This window comes from Eumetopias jubatus, unplaced genomic scaffold (genome assembly GCF_037043125.1).
Source record: "Eumetopias jubatus isolate StellerSeaLion01/CBP00866 unplaced genomic scaffold, mEumJub1_p1.0 scaffold_13, whole genome shotgun sequence".
Taxonomy (NCBI): Eukaryota; Metazoa; Chordata; class Mammalia; order Carnivora; family Otariidae; genus Eumetopias; species Eumetopias jubatus.
Window position 1 is genome coordinate 50,096,846 of NW_028274819.1, and position 18,998 is coordinate 50,115,843.

At 48.2% G+C, this 18,998-nt stretch overlaps 1 protein-coding gene across 1 annotated transcript in view; it reads right to left on the reverse strand.

Moving 5' to 3' along the window:
* Positions 1-425: 425 nt before the first annotated feature.
* Positions 426-18,998, reverse strand: part of SYT9 (synaptotagmin 9) — a 184,314-nt gene continuing 165,741 nt past the window's right edge. The window contains exons 7-11 of the mRNA XM_088017500.1: positions 16,136-16,354; positions 3,167-3,414; positions 1,934-2,154; positions 1,285-1,416; positions 426-661 (exon numbers count right to left, since the gene is read on the reverse strand). Coding sequence (XP_087873626.1) covers positions 426-661; positions 1,285-1,416; positions 1,934-2,154; positions 3,167-3,414; positions 16,136-16,354 — 1,056 coding nt within the window. The remainder of the gene's footprint in view (positions 662-1,284; positions 1,417-1,933; positions 2,155-3,166; positions 3,415-16,135; positions 16,355-18,998) is intronic.

Below are 18,998 nucleotides of genomic sequence, written 5' to 3' on the forward strand. Positions count from 1 at the left end.
GTAATTACTGTCTGAGGCCGAAATCACAAACCAGCTGTAGTTTTAAGCAAAATGTGTTGAAGCCCCTGCCAGACGGACTGAAAGTCAGTCACGAGCAGCACGGGGGCCCCCAGGGACTCGTCAAAGGGGGCACAGCCCCTGCAGAGAGAGGCTCGTCCCCCAAACCTGGGGAATGTGTTCTCACAACTGCTTTGCACTCCCGGCCTTGACCGTCACTCCAGCGCTGTCCACACCCTGTTGGGGGCCAATACACCAAACTGGGTTTTAAATCCAGGTCTGGATTAACCAAAATGGCTGTCTCCACTGATCAAATGAGTCCAACCATGACTAAAGGCTTTGCTTTGCGGAAGCTAAGCTCTTGCCGGGATAATTATGCTCAATTCATGTATTCATTCAACACCCAGCGCAGAATTGTGGAGTGCCTCCTACAGGCCAGGTGCTGCATGAAGGACTGGGTATTCGCAGGCAAACAGAGCAGATAGGGCTCCTGCAGGGTTGGACCATGCTGCTTGGGTTATCCTTGACCTGGGCAGGAACCTGCTAAAGATCTCACACATCTGGACCAGCATGTGGAGATGAGGCTGGGGACAAGACAGTGTCAGGAAGGGCTGGATGCGCTGGAGCTGACGGAAGGCCCAGAAGCTGCTGCTTGCCTCAGAGCCTGTTGGAGGCAATGGGCTTGGTTCTCAGGCCTCTGGTATCTGTAGCCTCTGGCATGCATTCAGCACTTCCCGGGATGCCCGTCATGTGCCCAGGCTCTGCTTCTCTCTGGTTCATTCCTTCTGCCCCCAAACTAGGGATCCCATACCTGATCATTGCCGTGCAGGACTCTTACTAGATGTGAACAGGGCAGAACCCAGCAAAAGGGAATGCTTACCCTAAGTGTTATCAAACAATCTGATTGCTTACTTGTGTCTATGTCCTCAGACTCTAAAGCCCAGGCGGAATGGGGCTAGAATTTCCCCCACCCTATCTCTAGTGCAGAATGCTTGGCACCTGCTCAGAAATATCTGGTTTATCAATGAAAACAAACCATCACATGCTAGGGAGGAAGGAGGCAGACAGGACTGGTACACCCTACTACCGGAGGGAAAGTCAAAGGTTCCCATTCTCTCTCTTTCTCTCTCCACTTTTCCTCACTCGTCTGTGCTCCTGGAAAGAAAGTGCCATGTGTTTTTATCGCCGAATCCTCAGTGTCTAGACATTGCGTAGTACAGAGTGGCCCTAAATAAGTGTTTATTGAGTAAGAGCCTCAGTAAAGCCATCAGAGCGCTGAAAGGTTACCTGCACTGACGCCGATGGCCAGCGGAGGGCAGCAGAGCTGATGGCAGATGCCCAGGAGAGGGAGGTTTGCTCTTTGGGGATCGCTGGGCATTGAGGCCAAAGTCCTATTATTCATGTGAATATTTGGGGACACTTGGAGGCACACAGGAGAACATTGCCGACAGGAGTCCAACGAAGCCCAGCGCCCTAAAGGAGGGAGACCAATTTGAGCGGGTGGCTAGAGAGGCTGGGGATCAGTGCCAGAGTGTGTGCACCGAGGGGCTGATGTGCAGGATCCCAAGGGAAGAAGTCTAGAGTCACGGGGCTGGCCGCACAAGCCCCGTGCAGAACAGCTCCCAGAGCTCAGACTTACTCTTGGGGCTCTGGTTCTTAAAGTGACAAGTGTCCTCAAAGTCAGGCCTGATACCACCGCCCATCCTGCTTTGGGCTCAGGAGCAGTAGGAGAAGGCCAAGACCAGATCGGGCTGTGTGGAGGGATGCTCCCAAGGTCCCCCACAGGTGTGGGAACCAGCAGACTGCCAGATTTTTGGAAGCGCTCCTCATCTCAGTCCATTTTCCCTGGTGCACTGCGTGCTGACGGCACGTGCAGAGATGTGACAGGAAGCAGGTGGGGCACTGGCCACAGCTGCCTGCCAGGACTGCCTCTCACCTGGACAGGTTCTCAGTGGGGGCTGCTGGTCCGGCAAACGCGGGCGGCAGACTTGATTCGCTGTCCTGTGGTGCCCATGTTGGCTAGAAAATGCTTTGTTTCCAGGAGGACAATGGAGCCCAGAGCTGTTGTGGGTGGACCTCAGGGGAATGGAGGGATTCGCAGTTGGAAGGTTAGGGGACAAGGAGATGGTGTTTCCTGTCAGTATGAAGGGAATCTGCCTGAGGGTGGAAGACAGTGTCCTTCAAATCAAGGGAAGGCCTCTGCACCTCAGTGGGTGTGACATGGCCAGCTAACCCAAGTGGGAGGTAGGATACGTGTCCCTTCAGAAGGGTGCTCTGAGTGTCAGGAGCTTTGGGAGGTCCTTAGCCCGGGAGAATATGAAGAGGCACATAACCTCAGGTTTTTTGACCAAAGCCTTCGTGGAGGCAAATTTGCTCCATGATGCTTCCAAGTGTCCCAGTTGTGAAAAACATGCGGCCCTGGGTCAAGTCCATGCTTCCTTGAAGAAGCCCAGCTTCCCAGTGGAGACAGAAGACCCGATTTCTAAGTACTGGTCTGGTGCGGGCTTCTCGGGAAGTGGTGAGACAAGCAGGGTCTATATGTCTAGAGAGTGGAAGTGCAGTGGGGAGGCAGAAGGATGCGGATTGTGCGAGGTGGTGAGAGCGAGACCAGGTAGTAAGACAAAGGCAAGAGCGCACCTTCCCTACGGTGGTCTTTTCAGCCTTTGTCCATGTCCATTTAAAACGTCAGTAGGCATGTCTTCTTCTGAGTCCTTCCCTTCCTATCATTTGTGACTGCACAGTCAGAAAGCATTGTAAAGAGCTTTCCGAATATATGGAGTCTATCTAGGCTCCCAGCAATTGAAAATGCCTCCCTATTTTTTTCTTCTGAGTTTTTGAAAATCTTCATTTGAAAGCTGATGACAGAATCTGACCATATCCCAACATGATCTCTTTCACTACCATGATCTCAATGATGATACGGTAATTTTCCCCAAGGGCCTAATTACTTCTACTTTGCCAAAGAGTTCTTGTTTTTCTACATGTTTTCTTTCTTTCTTCTCTTTCTTACTTTCATATACACTTTTTCTGACCTGAACTCACTGTCTACATTTATGAGAAGATGAGATGAAGCACCCTGTTAATTACCTGCCCAGCACCCACTCCTCCCTAATTTCCTCCCTCCTAAGTGAACCTTGAATTTGCCAGGTTTCCATTTCTCCCCACGCACCTGTGCATCTCCCAGGAAGAGGATCCATCTCTGGAGTTGGATCTGTTTGGCCCACATAGTCCCATTCCTTTTGCCAGTGACGGGTTCAAAAATTGGCATCTTCTGGCCAATGGCATGTAAGGCGAAAGTCTGATGAGGGCTTGAGGAATTCTTTCCTTGCTCCCAACAAAAATCGAGAAGTGCATTCTCCTCTGGTTATTTTTATGTCTGGACACAAGGCCTAGAGCTGCATCCATCTTGCCACCAACCTGAAGATGGACCAAAGAGGGAAGATGGCACAGCAGCCTGGAAAGATCCAGAGTTCCTGACCTTGTCATTAACCACCGTAGGGAATCTACAATCCCTGAGCCCTGTCCAAGTCTAACTCCTCAGGCAGATGATACATTTCTCATTGTTTAATTCAGTTGGTGGCAGGATCTTGTTCTTCACCTCCAAAGTCTTCTGATACATCCTGCCAGCAAAGCAACTCAAGGGCTTGTCAGATCCTCTTGTTTTTAACCAAAGAAGACTTCCAGGACCTGTCTCCTTGGTGGGGTTCTCCTTCATGATGAGATTCTGCCTCTGCACTAGTGTTACGATTTGTTTCAGGAGAGCGCTGCCCCTTGATCACCCCTTGGTGGGGTCACTCTGCTGAGCACCACGTGTATCCTTCTCAATGAGTTTTCCGCCTCAGGTACATGGCTTTCCTTTCCACACCAACCTGCCCGTTTCTATCTAAGTGGTCTGCTGACGTGCCTGCGAGTCCACAGACCTTGCACTGGGTTATTGTGCTTGTTCTCTGTGTGGGATACATTAGAACGCTGGTCACTTACGGCCGGGCTTCTGATCTTACCTTCCATGTATCGCTGACACCCCTGGTCCGAAAAACTCTTTTTCCCACATCCTACTTAATATCATCCATAGGGACTAGTCTGGTGTATTACCTGTTTTGTCATCTTATTTCTCTTTTCCTCCTGGTATTCACTTTTAAATCCTCTTGATGGCATTAGCTAATCAACCGCTAGTTCCCCCATGTCTTTATAAGATCTGCATTCTTGGCTGAAAATGATTTCTTCTAGTATGTTCAGTCATGGTTCAGAACCACACCTAAACATCAGCCTGATTTTGTGAGGCAACCATTGATCATCTTTGAGGCATTCCTTCTAGAGTTCCAAAGGACAAGGGGGGAGAAGTAAGGAAAATACCACTTACATTCTCAAGTCTTTCATTTTCCCACCCCAAAACCATTATCTCTGAAGATGTATCCATGTTTGTTCCTCGTGGGTTGTCTATGGTTCACGAGAAACAGTAAATTTGACCAGTCTCAGCTGACTCTTTATTACATCTTATTGACCATCAGGAGGTCATCTTGCCATCAGATCTTCCGGGTTCATCCGCAGCTGCCTCACGACAGGGAGTCACCAACCAGGGTGTTTTTAAGCTTCCCTCCACACAGTTTTCTTCACACTCAAGTTCTTGGGGTTTCTCCTTCATCTGTGCTTCTCTTCCAGAAACTGTGGCTTCCTTTCAATGGGATAGACCTCATTTCTCTTGGGCATTGTTCTACTCATTCTAGCTTCTTTTCTATTGAGGGAGATTTCCACCATCTTCAGGTTTCATCTTGAGCACTGGTAGGCTATGGCAAACTATGTGACAACAAGTGGAGTGGCCCAAATCCAACATCCACCAAATGTACTTCTGGGCAGCCCCAAGTCCATAGATGTTCTGCTAAGTATTTGGGTTGCAAGGAATAAAGACTCAGTCAAGGTAGCTCAATAAAAAGGTTTAGCTAGGGTGGCTCAGTTGGTTAAGCGACTGCCTTCGGCTCAGGTCATGATCCTGGAGTCCCGGGATCGAGTCCCAAATCGGGCTCCCTGCTCAGTGAGGAGTCTGCTTCTCCCTCTGACCCTCTTCCCTCTCGTGCTCTCTATCTCTCATTCTCTCTCTCTCAAATAAATAAATAAAAATCTTAAAAAAAAAGGTTTAGCTAGGGACGGTGGTGGTGATTTATCATGAAAACACTCACAGGACAATAATGGAAATGGATTCTCACAGAAGATCAAGAGCAGGAACCCTGGTAGGCGTAGATCCTATGACCAATTGAGCAGGAGTTTTGGGTCCAAGGTAACTCCTAGAACCTCTGCATCACAACTTCCGTATCTTGACTCTGCTCCACTATTAACTGAATTCAGCTGTGTTCTGTTCTCTTTTTACCAACTGGCTTCTTCATCTTCTACTGAGCATATACTTCTACTCACTACAATTTCAGCATACTTAGAATGTGGTTTTTCTGTGGCCAACAAAGACCTCTAAAGCCTCTCTCTATTTCATAGTCCTGCTGATGCCTCATTTTATTGACATATGCAGGGTCACTGGCAGTATCTAATGGACCCAATCCACTTTGGGGTATCATGAGACCATGTCATATGTTACTGGGCAGCCCATAGACTGGCTGCTGGGAGCACGTGCCCTTCTTGACCCAATCACCCCATACATTTTATAAACCATGGTGATTAGGACTGCTTCTTCAACAAATGGTAGGGGTGGAGCTGTGTATGCATGCAGGGGTGGCTGAGATGGGGCAGGCACTGTGAGTTACATACTCAGTGCAATTCCCTTGCAGGGCTCTGCCTCCCAGCTGCTCTGTGTCCCACCCTTGCTTCATTTTCCTGACCTCCGACCTTGAAGTCTGTCTGATCAGCCTCTCCAATCTCAGCTTATAGCTCTACCTCTCGCCTCCTAGCCTGTCTTCTGACTTAGTGTCGCTTGATTGAAGCTCCTGTGGCTTGGTCAAGGGGGTACACTCCCATCAAACGTTTCCATGGCAGCCTTGCTAGGAACGACCCAGCATTCCTGAGCCCTGGCCGCCCCAATGGCATCAGCACAGGCTACATGAGATCAAACATGCTCCTCTCTATCAGCCCACACTCAGCTCCAACACTGGCTCCCCCTAGCCTCCTTCTTGTTTTCTGGAACAGAGGAATCTCCCCAGAAGGTTAAATTCACATTCTAGGTGAAGGTTTCGCACCACTAGGAAACCCCAGTGATAGAGTGACCTCTCCTCTTCTATGGTGTACGTGCCTCAGTGCCTCCACTTGCTGGTGGGATTTCTTCCATTCTCTCCTGCAACACTGTCTTCTCTGTTAAGCTGGGTTTTTAGGAACATTTTTCAGGCTGTTTCATCTCTTCCAATGTCTTAGCGTTTGTCTGATTAAGGCCCAAAGGGCACAGTGAGTGTTTGTATTCTGAGTTGGGAGGGGCAGCCTCTGGCATCAACTTTGAGCCCTTTGGGACTTTAGAATAAATGCTCAAAGACTGTCCACAGCAGGACCTGCTGGAAGTGAATGGAGGTGGGGGCTGTGAATTAGAGCCAGGAGGAGAGGACTTAGCAGGAAGAAACTTCTGCATCAGGGCTGATGCTGAAATGAGAGATGAAGACTAGGCAGAGCTGTGGCATGCCTATTCAAGTGTCAGGGGCGGGATGTGGGAGGTGCATGGGAGGACAGGGTGCAGTTGATCGGAAGGGTCAGTTTCAAAGTGCAGAGCAGAGCATGGGGAAGAGGCTGGCAAAAGGCTCAGCAGGATCCAGGTGGAGAAAGAGGCCCTTTCCAGGTGGAGCCAGGTTGGAAAAGGGCAGAGCTGCTTTCAGGACATGGGAGTGCACAGGGGGTATAGAGAAGAAACCCGGGGATCTGGAGACCCTAGGGGATCATCTGGGCCTCAGTTCTGGTCATTAGGGAAGGTGGAAAGAGGCACTGCTTAAATCCTGGGTGCTCTGCACAAAGCTACTCCTAACCCTGCCTATGGAGTGACATCTGCTTCCATAGGCCACCAAGGCAAGATGGAGCCACGCTGTGCCTGAGTCAGGAGGGAGGAGCACCTGTGTGCTCTGTGAGGGGAGCTGGGCAGAGGCCCAGGACCATGTGTCTCCAGGTGAATGGCCACACACCCGTCATCCCTTCTCTCCCCTGTATCTTTGACCTTTCCTTCCCCATTGGCCTTTTCCTCTGCCTATACAAATGCTCAAATTCTTGCTTCCGAGAAAGAAAATCTCACTCTTGAAAGCCTTCATCGTTGCCTAGTGACTGGCCTGTCCCTTGCCTTCCCATTTCAGCCAAGAAACATGAGAGAGTTGTCTGTGTTTATTAACTCCTCCTCTTTCTCCAGGCTGGATGCCACCAGATGCCACCACTCCGCTGAAACTGCTCTCCTTGAGAGGAGGAGACATATAGACATAAAAACTCGGGGTAGTCAGCCCAACCAACCCATGTATATGGAACCACAATAGTGCTCTCTTCCTCTCAAGATATTTGAGAAATTTGAAGGAAAGCAGAGAGATGGGCATAGTATTGAGGAATGATTTTAAAGTATCATTAAGTTTAACTTGACAATGACTTGAACAGATTTTACTAACTTGCTAACTTCCCAAATTTTGTCTTGGCCTGCTCCATGACACCAACTTGACACTGACCACAACAGTAACACACTGTTACTCTGTCCCCTTGTGCCTCTCTCCAGTCCTTGCTCCCTCACCCACTCCTTGTTTGGAGGACACCCATCTGTCTGAGCCCCTTGATGACTGCTGTTCCAGAATTATCTCTTCAGTCCCCACTCTAGGCCTCAGTGGGAGAGGGCTGCACTCGAAGACTCAGCCTGTGTGAATGGACAGTCTCTCTTTCCCCAGTAGGGTCACAGCTGAGGCTGGATTCCCCAGTATTGATACACCAGCTATGTGGGAAAACCTGCAACCTCCCTTATTTCAGGGAGAGCTTTTGCTGGTAAAGCTCAGAGCTTTCTGACATGCTCTTCCTAGTGGGACCTGGGGCTTAACAATCAGGCTAAATAGCCTTTGTCAGCAGATTATGAGCATAGGCATTTTCACTTCAAAACTAGGCGAACAAACCTGCCCTCTTCCCACGGCCTTGGGCCCAGATTCGAATCTGACTGGCTGCCAGCTAAGAGAAGGGCAGGAGGTAGGAGTTCAGTGTGCACATGCGTGCGTGAGTGTGTGTGCGCGTCTGTGTGTGTGTGTGTGGGGGGGAGCAGATGGTTAAAATTGAAGTCACTTAATTGTGAGCACGATATATCTTCCAGAGGAGCAGCTTTTAGAATGCACGGGGTCGAACGTCACTGCGCTCGGCACACATACTGAAACTCCTTCACCCCCCTCTCCTTGTCAGCTCCCCATCCTCTCGTTCCTGCCCGCCAGCACCCTACCCCTCCTCTACCACTCCACATCCATCCGGTCAGTAGAGCGGCCTGGATATCACCCCTCTCTCCCCTCCCTCCCGGGCCTCCCATAAACCTCGGTAAGACTTCCCTCCCGCCCAGCTCTCTACTTGCGGCCTCTCTACTCAGGCCTGAGCACGAGCAGAGCTCACCCAGACCCTACAGCGGCGTCTGCCCCCAGCCTCATCCCTCTCGTCCATGCTCCTCCAGATGGGCGATGTGATCCTTCTGAAGCACAGATTTGGGCATGCTGCAGCTCTTCTTAAAATCATTCCAAAGGCCCCTACTATCCCCAGCAGAAAGTTCAAATTCCTTAATGGATGAACAAGCCTGTCCCTCTGTTTCGGGCCTCATTTCCACCCCCAGGGACCCTGTGTTTGAGTCATCCTGAACTCCCCTGCCCCAGGCACCAGCCCTCCGTCCACATCTCCATGCCTTTGAATGTGTCCGTCCTCCCTCTCTTTGCTCGGCAGGAAGATCCCTGCTCATCGTGGGGAGCCCACCCCAGTGGGCCAGCATGTCTCTCTTTCGCCAGCCTTCTCCAGGCTCTTAACGCCGTCCCTAGTGTCTGTTGCTGAGGAAGTCCTTATGCAGTGGGGCAGTCTCCTGGGCTCCCGTGAACTCAAACACCATCTGCAGACAGTGAAGGAAGCTGCTGCATCTGTGCTGGGGGCTTTAGAGAATTAGTGGCTTAAAGTAGTAAGAAGAACATCTTCTGGGCTGAGTAGCCCTTGAAGACTCCCATGTGATTCAAAGGTCCTCTTCTTGCCCGTTATTCCCTTTCTGGCTTTCAAGCATCTCATCTGCAGCAACAGCTGGAGCTAAGAGTTATTTCCCTGTAACAAAGCACATCCTCCCCAAGGCCTTTGCTGGTAACACTCTGCTGTCCGCTGACGTGTGAGAGCAGCAACAGAACGGGGGTGGTGCAGCGGGCGCACTGGGTGGGACGGCTTAGGTTCTGCTGGACTCCGTGAGTGATTGCACGATCCCAGATTTCCGCTTGTTTTCCTGAGGGTGTCGGGCTCCCCTGAGTTACTATTTCTTTTGCTACCAGGATCTCTGGAGCCTTATTCCTGATAAAAGGTTTAGTTCTAGGTATGCCCACATTCACACCATACTTTGGTTCCACACTTGAGAAGCAACGGAACTGTCACATTATTTTTGAGTAGGATATGAGCCAGGACGCCTGGGTGGCTCAGTTGCTAAGCGTCTGCCTTCGGCTCAGGTCATGATCCCAGGGTCCTGGGTTCAAGCTCCGCACTGTGCTCCCTGCTCGGCGGGAAGCCTGCTTCTCCCTCTCCCACTCCCCCTGCTTGTGTTCCCTCTCCCGCTGTGTCTCTCTCTGTCAAATAAATAAATAAAATCTAAAAAAAAAAAAAAAAAGGTAGGATATGAGCCATTAGTGCCAATCCTGGGAGTGGCCATTTTGCAACTTTAAGGAATATAAAATTTAAAATGCAAGTGCAAGGTCAGATTCTGTCACTCCCAGCTACTCACCTATGAATGGACTGTTGGCTTCACCCTGCGGCTCCACGTGGAGAGGCGGAACTGCAGCTCTGTGGCCGCCCTATATGCCTCAAAGTCCTGTGACGCCATCTTCCAGGGGCCTCAGCTCTCAACCCATTCCTGGACCTTGCATGCTGAGGTGAGCCAAACTCCCACACCCTTCGCCTCCACCACCAGATGGGCCCAGCCTGCCAAGCTAAGATCCTGCTTGGATCCTACCTCGATCCTAAAAGTCTGCCATGAAGAGCTCTGCCATCATTCTAACAGAAGCCTGTCCTGATCCCTGCCTTGGCTCTGGGCTTCTTGGTTAGAGGCTGAATCTGCAGCAATAGTCACTGCCAATGGAGGGCTCCACTCACCACCCCTGTATGGAAGCTTCTAAGAAGGGAGCACTCGACGCTCCACCTCAATATCTTAGTTACAGACACTTCGGGCTCCATGCCCATCTTCCCCTTGTGAGTAGGTGTTGCCTGTTCCGATTTAGCTCTGCTCCTCAATGTGACCATGACTCCAGGCAACAGAGAGAATGTAGATAAGGCCCAACTAAAAACACTCTGAATCTTCTCCACACCCCCTTCAGAGACTTCATTAAGCATTAATATCAGGAAGGAAAATTCAGAATGTTTACATTGCTTAATTTTAGTCAATTTGAATCTCTTTGGATGGCATTTTCTTGATTGGCTTTATGACCTTTTTCTAGTAAACTTTCTAAATCTGGACATTTACCATCAATATGTATAATATTTAAGCACACTCCGATCCTCAGTTACCCAGGGGGAAAAAGTGCATCTTTGTTTTCCTGCCCCTCATTCATAACTGCTTCTCCTTCTAATAGTCTGAGCACAACTCACGGTACTACACCCTAAACCTTAGAGTTAAAGTTGCACTTTGTAATTGCTCAGTGAGTCCCCCCCCACCCCATTTCCTTATTTCTAAGCATTTGAATGATCAGTGTCATCACATTTCATGTTCTGGACTTGATTTGAAATGGGGGAAAATATGTAATTCTACCACTACTGATCACAGGCTTTGAACATACAACTGAGCTTTAGCTCATAAATAAAAATAAAATAAATAAGAATGGGATTAAAAGATAATGTTACTGCTGCTAAAATACTGTTATCAAAAGAGTAGAGATTTTTATTTTCATTCTTCACAGAAGAATTGTAGTCCATGGTAGGGGCTATCAATGGGAAATGACAGGCATGTGACTGATCTTCATTCCTGAAGAACTTTGCCTTTATCAACCCAAGGAGCCGCCAGCAGATACAGAGCAGCCCACAGGTCCTTCAGGTCCATATAGGGTTTGAGTTTCCCTTTGCAAAATATGATACAAACACAAAAGGAAAGCAGTTTTCCCCTAATTTTTTTTTCAAAGATCTCATCCATTTATTTGAGAGAGACAGAGAGAGAAAGAAAGAGAGAGAGAGAGAACATGAGTGGGGGGGGCAGGACAGAGAGAGAGGACAGAGGGAGAGCAGACTCCCTGCTGAGCAAGAAGCCCAATGTGGGGTTGATCCAAGGACCTGGGATCATGACCTGAGCCAAAGTCAGGTGCTCCTCCCCCTAACTTTATACAGTATTTTTGTGTCATTAAGAGCGGAGAGTCTCTCTTTTAGCCATGACTATTTCAACATGTGAGCTAAGCAACCAAACATCGATGATGTTTCCTTAGGAAAACTTCACTCAATGTCTACCATGTGCCACACACTTTGTTAGGTATTAGACATACCATAGTGAGCAAGATAGAAGAGCTGATCTCATGGCAGCTTTGGGAATGGTTCTCTTCACTCCAGGGGAACACCAAATGGGTCAGGAGTGGGATGGGTGTTTACCAACATCCCAGGAACGATGTTCCTGCTTCAAACAACAGAAATCCTACCTCATATTGCTTACATAATAAAAGGAATTTATATGCTTACATATTCACAAGGGTCAGAGGTAACACTATGTTCAGGAAAGGCTTGATCCAGCAGCTCAACCATAGGATCAAGGGTCTGGATTCTTTTTCTTTCTCTGTTCTGCCATCCATGGGATTGGCCTCATCCTGAGCCTGGATCCTTGAGAGATGTAAAAGGGCCATAGCTTCTTTGTTTACATCCAAGAGGAAAGAGAGCATCTTTGTCCAAGCATTCACACCAAATGTTCTCCAATCTTCTCTGACTGAATCAGTTTATGCAGTGCTAATCCCCATGGTTGGCTTGACTAGTTTAGCCTGGGACCAGGTCATAGTTTCATCACTGGAACCAAGGATGGAGTCAGGCTCCCCAGAATCCCCAGTGAGAAATCAGAGCCTTCAGAAAGGAGGGCTGATGCTGGGGAGGCAACTAATAAATGTTCACACTGTCTGTCGGCACCTGCAGAACTGGGCAAAATCCTTGTCAGCTCTCCTGCTTCTTATTCTTGGGGTGTGAGAAAAAAAGCCATCTACCCCAAGACAGTTAACTGTCTATAGAATATGCTCTATGTTAACTTGACTTTACTATTCTACTATCTTCATTAACACAACTTTACTATTCCTAGAAACCTTTGCCAAGAGAGAGAAAAGTTGCAAATAACATCATTGCTCATTACAGGGAGTTCTCAAAAGACCATTGGTTGGTTTTTCCTTAGCATCAAAAGACAAGTTTATACCCCCCAATTTTTTTTTTTTTTGAGAGAGAGAGAGAGTGCACAAACGAGTGTGTACACTGGTGGGGGGCGGGAGGGGGAGGAAGGGGCAGAGGGAGAGAATCTTGAGCAGCCTCCACACTCAGCATGGAGCCTGATGTGGAGCTTGATTTCACAACCCTGAGATCATGACCTGAGCCAAAATCAAGAGTCGGATGCTAAACCAACTGAGCTACCCAGGCACCCCATCCCCAAACTCTTTTATTCTTGGCCTCATGATCCTCACCTTGCTGTGTCTACCTAAGCTATCACATCAGTTCTAACCAAGCTCCCCCATTCCATACCAGGCAGGCAATAAACTCAACTTTGCCCTATCAACAGTTGATCTGGTGGTATTTGGGAAGCAGCATTCAACAGGCACAGCTGAAAGACTTCCAGGTTCAGTGGCCCTCCAGACATCCTCCATCCTCTCCCAAGATGCACTACCCTTGGTCCAGGCCCCTTCACCCAGGAAGTTCCCTTTTACCCCCAGATATCACGTGGGGGTGTGGCTCTTTCAGAGGCTGGCAGGAACCATTCCAGTGAGTTTTGTCTATGGGGAAGAACTGGCCCATTGGCCCACCGTATAAACCATCACCTCTGAATGCCATTCCTGGAGATGGAAGATTGCTGAAGGCCCAAGCCCATTGTTAACCACTTTCTGATTTAATTACTATTCCAGTGTGCAGCAGATGCGCTCCAGGGCAGTGACTGCTGGGGCGAGGTCATTTTTGAATGAGAGGAGAGTCAAGATGCAGTTGACTTTTTGTTCAGGCAGAAAATGTTATTTTCTAACACATTATTATTATCTCTTATACCTCTAGTGTTACTCCCAAATGTTTCCATGTTTTGTATGATCACTATCTCTACAGATACTCGGAAGAATGCTGATTTTGCATCCCAGCTAAAGATGAGAAAATATTTAGTGTCTTTTTTTTGGTACAGCTAATTCAGTACAAGAAAGAAGACTTGCTTGGGAACTACTGAGTACTCTTGGCTTTGTTTGCTGACCATTTCCTCCACCAGCTGGAAATCCGATGTCCCATTAACACTAGCCATGCCTCCTTGTCCAAACGACATTCTGGCTGCTTGTAACAATTGGCACAGATTCTAAAAGGTTTGTTAATGTTTTTTAGATCCCAAACATGTAGGATATCTTTATATTCTTTGCAACTGGTTTTGCTTCAGTGGCCCTGTAGGTGTTTTATGGATCCTGGCATGCTAAATCTCACCAATAAAAATAGTTTATTTTCTGGGAAAAAAAATCTCAATTATAAGTCCTTTATTTTGTCTAAAAAATACTTTTCTGGTACTTTTCTCTTTTTTATCATCACAGATAGATGGAGCAAATCATTACACTATATAAAACCTCTGCTAAAGTGTTTCCCTGGTGAGAAAAGCCAACTTATGGACTCATGTACTTGTCCCTCCTGAGCAGTTCTCACTCAGGATGCATCTGTCTACCACTCGTCATAGACATCTTTGTGGTGTTTCTCCTTCCTCTGTCTGTTTCTTATAAAAGAAGACACTGAAGTACTCTAGGATCTGGCCACCTCCATCAGCTTGAGGGGGTCCTTCATGATTTACTATGGTGCCTCATTACTGTTCTGAGTATTTCTCAACTGCACTCAAAATGTAAAGCTATCACCAGATGGCAGTTACAAAAAAAAAGAAGAAAAGAAAAAGAAACAATAGGCTCAAAATGGAGTCACTTGTGCTAAAGCCCCATGTCAGCAAACCAAGACTTAATACCTCACCCAACTGCAGTTTCAACCTCTCCCAGGAATGTGACCTTTAACCAGTCAATCTGGACTTACCTGGTCAACACTCTTGAGGTAACCTGCCTAACCCCTCTCTTCCCCCAAAGGAAGGTGGTCTTGCCTGAAACAATCCACTCTCCTAGAACAAATTCTTTGCTTCACCTGTCTGCCTACCGAAGTCTTTCATTTTGTATAGCTCCTCAGAACTCCTTTCTATCTGCCAGATGGGATGCTGCCCAATTCATGAATCACTGGATAAAGCCAACGAGATCTTTACATTTACTCAGTTGAATTTCGATTTTTTAAACAGTGGGAACAAAGGGAGGAAATGACCTCTTCTCATATCCTTCTAAATGGAGAAAAGTTAATCAAAACTTGGAGCTTAATAAGGGCCATTTTCATTTGAACAGCCCACTGCAAATTCAGTGTCCATACTGTTTACTTCTTGCCCTGAACTACTCCTACTTTGGACTCTGTTGAATGGAAAACTGTGGAACTCTAAAACTAAAGGAACTCAAATGCTTTCACTATATGTCTCATTCATTCATTCTTTCATTCATTCATCAGTACTAATTCAATGCTTATGTAACAGAGGTAGTATTTCCATTCTCTGCAAATCATGTTGTTCCATGCAATGAATCAATGCCATAGATTCCTATAAGCCAAGGGCAAATAACACAAGGTCAGTCATCAGCGAGTCCCTCATGAAACAAGAGAAACAAGAATCTGGAAAGCTGGGCCTTGTTGAGAGAAAAGAGATATACTTAAAATTCCAAATGTTGGCTGTACATGTTGAGAGGAAACCCTGGACATCTGAACATAAGGCATAAGTAGAGAGGAATCGTGCTAGATATAAAGGAAATGTAAGCACAAGGAGTTAGGGCCCCCCCCCCAAAAGAAAGATGAGATATAGCTTCAGTGACCTAAGAGAAGTCATTTTAGGTCTCCAGCTGTTTTCCTTGATCTACTAGCACCAGCACACTTCTTGCAGAATTTCCTAGGAGGTGGAAGAATTACAAGGAAATGCAAAAACCACTAGGGTCTACCAGGCCAGGAAACAACAACCTGACCATATCAGAGACAATCAGTCACTGGTAAAACCGCCAGTGCTGTTTCAAAAGTAAGCAAGGCCCTGCCTTGGGCTCCAAAATAAGGAGCGCAAGACTTCAGTCAGTTTATATTGCTCTCGCGCCCCAGAAGCATGCCCACAGCCCCTTCTCCTTGTCTGACAATTACCTCTGCTTCACTATAATGTCAAAGTGTCGGCCCCTAAAAGGAGCACAAGCTGTACTAACAAACAGGATGAACGTACAGGCATGTTTTCTAAGGATGTCTGCACACCCTGTGTCCGCCTTTACAAGCGAGGACAAAGCTCCCCTTTCCGAACAGTCATCCTGAACTTTATTGTATTTTATTTTTATCCTAAACTTTAAATAAAAGGAACCTGCTCATCCTTGCTTGGTGGGTGGGACGGGTCATAGCTTTGGAAGTTATTCCCTGTGATCTCCGTATTTGCTGCAAATGAAGTTTCCTTCGTGTGACAACTCCCTGGGGTGTAGTCTCCACCTGCAACTCACCAAAGAGCAGACTCACATTTGTTCAGTTACAGAATTTTCCACCAGCTGGGAGGAGGAAGTAGAGAGCCTTTGGCAGAAGAGATAGGGAGAGGGGAAGAGTGGCTCTCAGGTGAGGTCCTGACCGCAGGCCCGAAATCCCAAGTTTCAGGTGGATTGAGGAGGAGGCTGAAGGCAGATGTGGCCCCGATGTTTGGAGGGTGTGGAAAGGAGGTGACTGTTGGCTGACAGGGTTCAAGGGAGGTCCAGCAAGTGGGGAAGTGACCCCATACCAAGGGCTGCAAAGACTTCCCAGGCTTCCTAGGCTGGGCATCAAGTGAGATGTGCGGCCAGACCTCAGAGATCTGTAGGGCTGGCAAGAGGCCAATTCGGGTCTGGTTAGCCTTGAAGGGGCCAAACTCCCAAGAAGCAATCATGCCTGGCTTGTACTGTGAGGACAGGTCACAAGTTCCACGAGCAGAGATCCTCAGCACGGGCAGTAACAGTGGCATCTGATGGCCAAAGACAAGAAGGACAATGTCCCCAGTGAGATGAAAGTGCGCAGTCCATCCCTGCCACTGGGCTTCCCTACACGTGGACACCAGCTTGGGAAGGAGGAAGGAGAAGAGGCCCCCAGGAAGAAGAGAAATCACTCTGGCAGGGAATTTGAACATGATATTTGACTGAATATTTAACCCAGAGAGACTGAAATAATCTAGAAAAGACCAGAAACATCAATGGGCAAGATCAAGTTTATGTTTTTTCCCTTACCAGGATGGTATTCATTTTAGAGAATAAAGAAATTAACACTTCCTTACACTATTTTAATGTACTTTAAATGCTTGTTCTCTCAATTCCCATCCAGAACAAGCATCTTGTTCTCTGAGACACTGAGGCCTTCTGTTGGATTATGTATGTGGGGAGGGGGGATGTCACAACATGGCGAAGAGAATGTGCTAGCACATGGTCCTTCAGGTACTGACTCCTCATCTCCATTTCTTACCTCCTGACACACCCATTAGGCTGATGCTCAGCTCATGGACCCAGTTCCTGAGCCACCCCTTCAGAGGCAAAGCATGTGATCGCCAGCCTCAGTTCATGCCCTACTTACCAGAACTGGATTCATGGTATTTCCAGAGACCTGCAAGGGGGGTGCTAGAGGCAGCTCAGGTCCCTCCTGCTTCTGAATGGCAGCACTTTCCAGGGCTCTCCCTGTCCTGTTCCTCGGTCCACGATCCACCCCCAACCAGTCTCAGTTTCCTTCTCCGCTAGTCTAGTCCTCACCGGGACCCAAGCCCTGCAACAGACCCAAACTCCTTTGATAGGAAACTGATCTCCTGCTTGGTTCTTTCCAGCCAACCCCTCCCCTTTCTGGAGAATCACTCCTGTTTCCTCAATCTTTTATAAATAACAATTTGCCCAAAGTGCTAAAGCCTCTGACTCGTTCACTTCACAATCTGGGTAGCAGTGGGGTTTGCCTGCATCAATTTCTCCATCCTGCCTGGGCCTTTCTCAGGATGCTGGAGTGAGCACTGGCTCACATTTTCTAAGACCTCTGACCTACAGCAAATTGGGCCAGGGGAGACCCAACCAGGGCAATCAAATGGCTTCTCCCGGGAATGTGTGTACCTCGAAGACTCCAGGCAGGCTCTGCTGGGCACCTGATGGATACTATCCAGAACTGGTTTCAAGGGCCTGCTCGTGTAACCCCCAGGGGAGTCTGGGTAATCGATGTTTGCTTTAGTTCTACAGCTGTAAGTTTACACCTTTAAGGAGGCTCCAGAGGGTGGTAGATGAGTACTCTGCTCATGCCAGACAGGTGTACTATGTCACACCTGTCCCTCAGTGATTGGGGTCCCTCAGTTGCATGGGGATTGCATAACTCTGAGTTGCAGGGGGCACTGGGCTCTGTGAGGTGGCCCTGTAGAGCAGCAGACCAGCTGGGTGCAGAACCCCGTTAGCCTCATATACATATATGCATGAAAGCCTGAGCTTGGAGAGAGGAGACTTATCCATACCTAAGCACAACTTGAGTAGGACTTTGGGGTTTAGAATCTTGTACCTCTGCCAGTCAGGATAATGTTGCTGATCTTCACTATATATTCTGATTGGATATTCTGTCTTCTCACTCTTTTAGAAAAGTAAAATTTTTTTTAGCCAAATAGTGTCTATGTCTGGTCTTCCCATGAGACCAGGTCACTACTTGTTAATGCAGAGGTTATGCGGCACTACAGTGGGAAGCCATGAAGACCTGGAGCTATTTTTATTACTCTTGCTGGGGTTCATGATGGAGGCCAGCTCCACATGCAGGAGGGTGGAAAAGGTGCTGGGATGTGGCCAGGCCAACACCATCTTCTCTGGGATATACCAAACAGGGGGCTGTGGTGGGAGCTCCAGGAGCTCCGTCACCTCCTGAGGCCCCATGGAGGGGCTGCTTATGTCCCCAAGTCCCAGGCACCCAGCTCTGGGGGAGTCTGCACAGCTTCCCAAGCCTTTGACATCATGGAGAGTAAAGGGAGCTGTATTGGCTGACCTTTGAGTGTGTAGTGAAGCCATCCAGAAACCCTGCGAGAGAAATGGATTTTTAAACTCATTGGCTTTGAAGACTCCATCTGTCACCTGCCCTGGCAAGGTCAGGGTGTGTTGGATGCAGCCTGGAGTTGGCTGCCAGATCTCTGCAGGGCTCAGGGTTCAATCCTAACCTGGTCCCTCAGCCCCCAGCAGTGAGGAGCTTCTGCCAGGTCAGCTTCCCTTTATACTAAATCCTAACTACCCCATATTCTTCCTCTTCTCTTTCTCTCATTCATTCATACACACATGCTTATGTACACACGCACACATGCAGAACTGGGACTTAATTGCTGTTTTTGTCTTCACGCGGAACGTTTAAAAGTTCGTAGAGAGTATAAGAAGAGAGGAGAAGAAACAGAACTTAAGTACGTGCATCTATGTCCAGTCATGCCTCAAATGACCCGTTTACCCATTCTGAGCTGATGGCTCCCTGGAATACAGGGCTGGGGGACTTCCAACCTCCCTTGCATCCTCTGTGACAAACACTGTGGATGAGAGTCACATGAGGACACACGGCAGTCCCTCCCAATGTGGGACATAAACAATCATGACCATGAGGCAGAACCTTTCTTATGCGCCCACCAC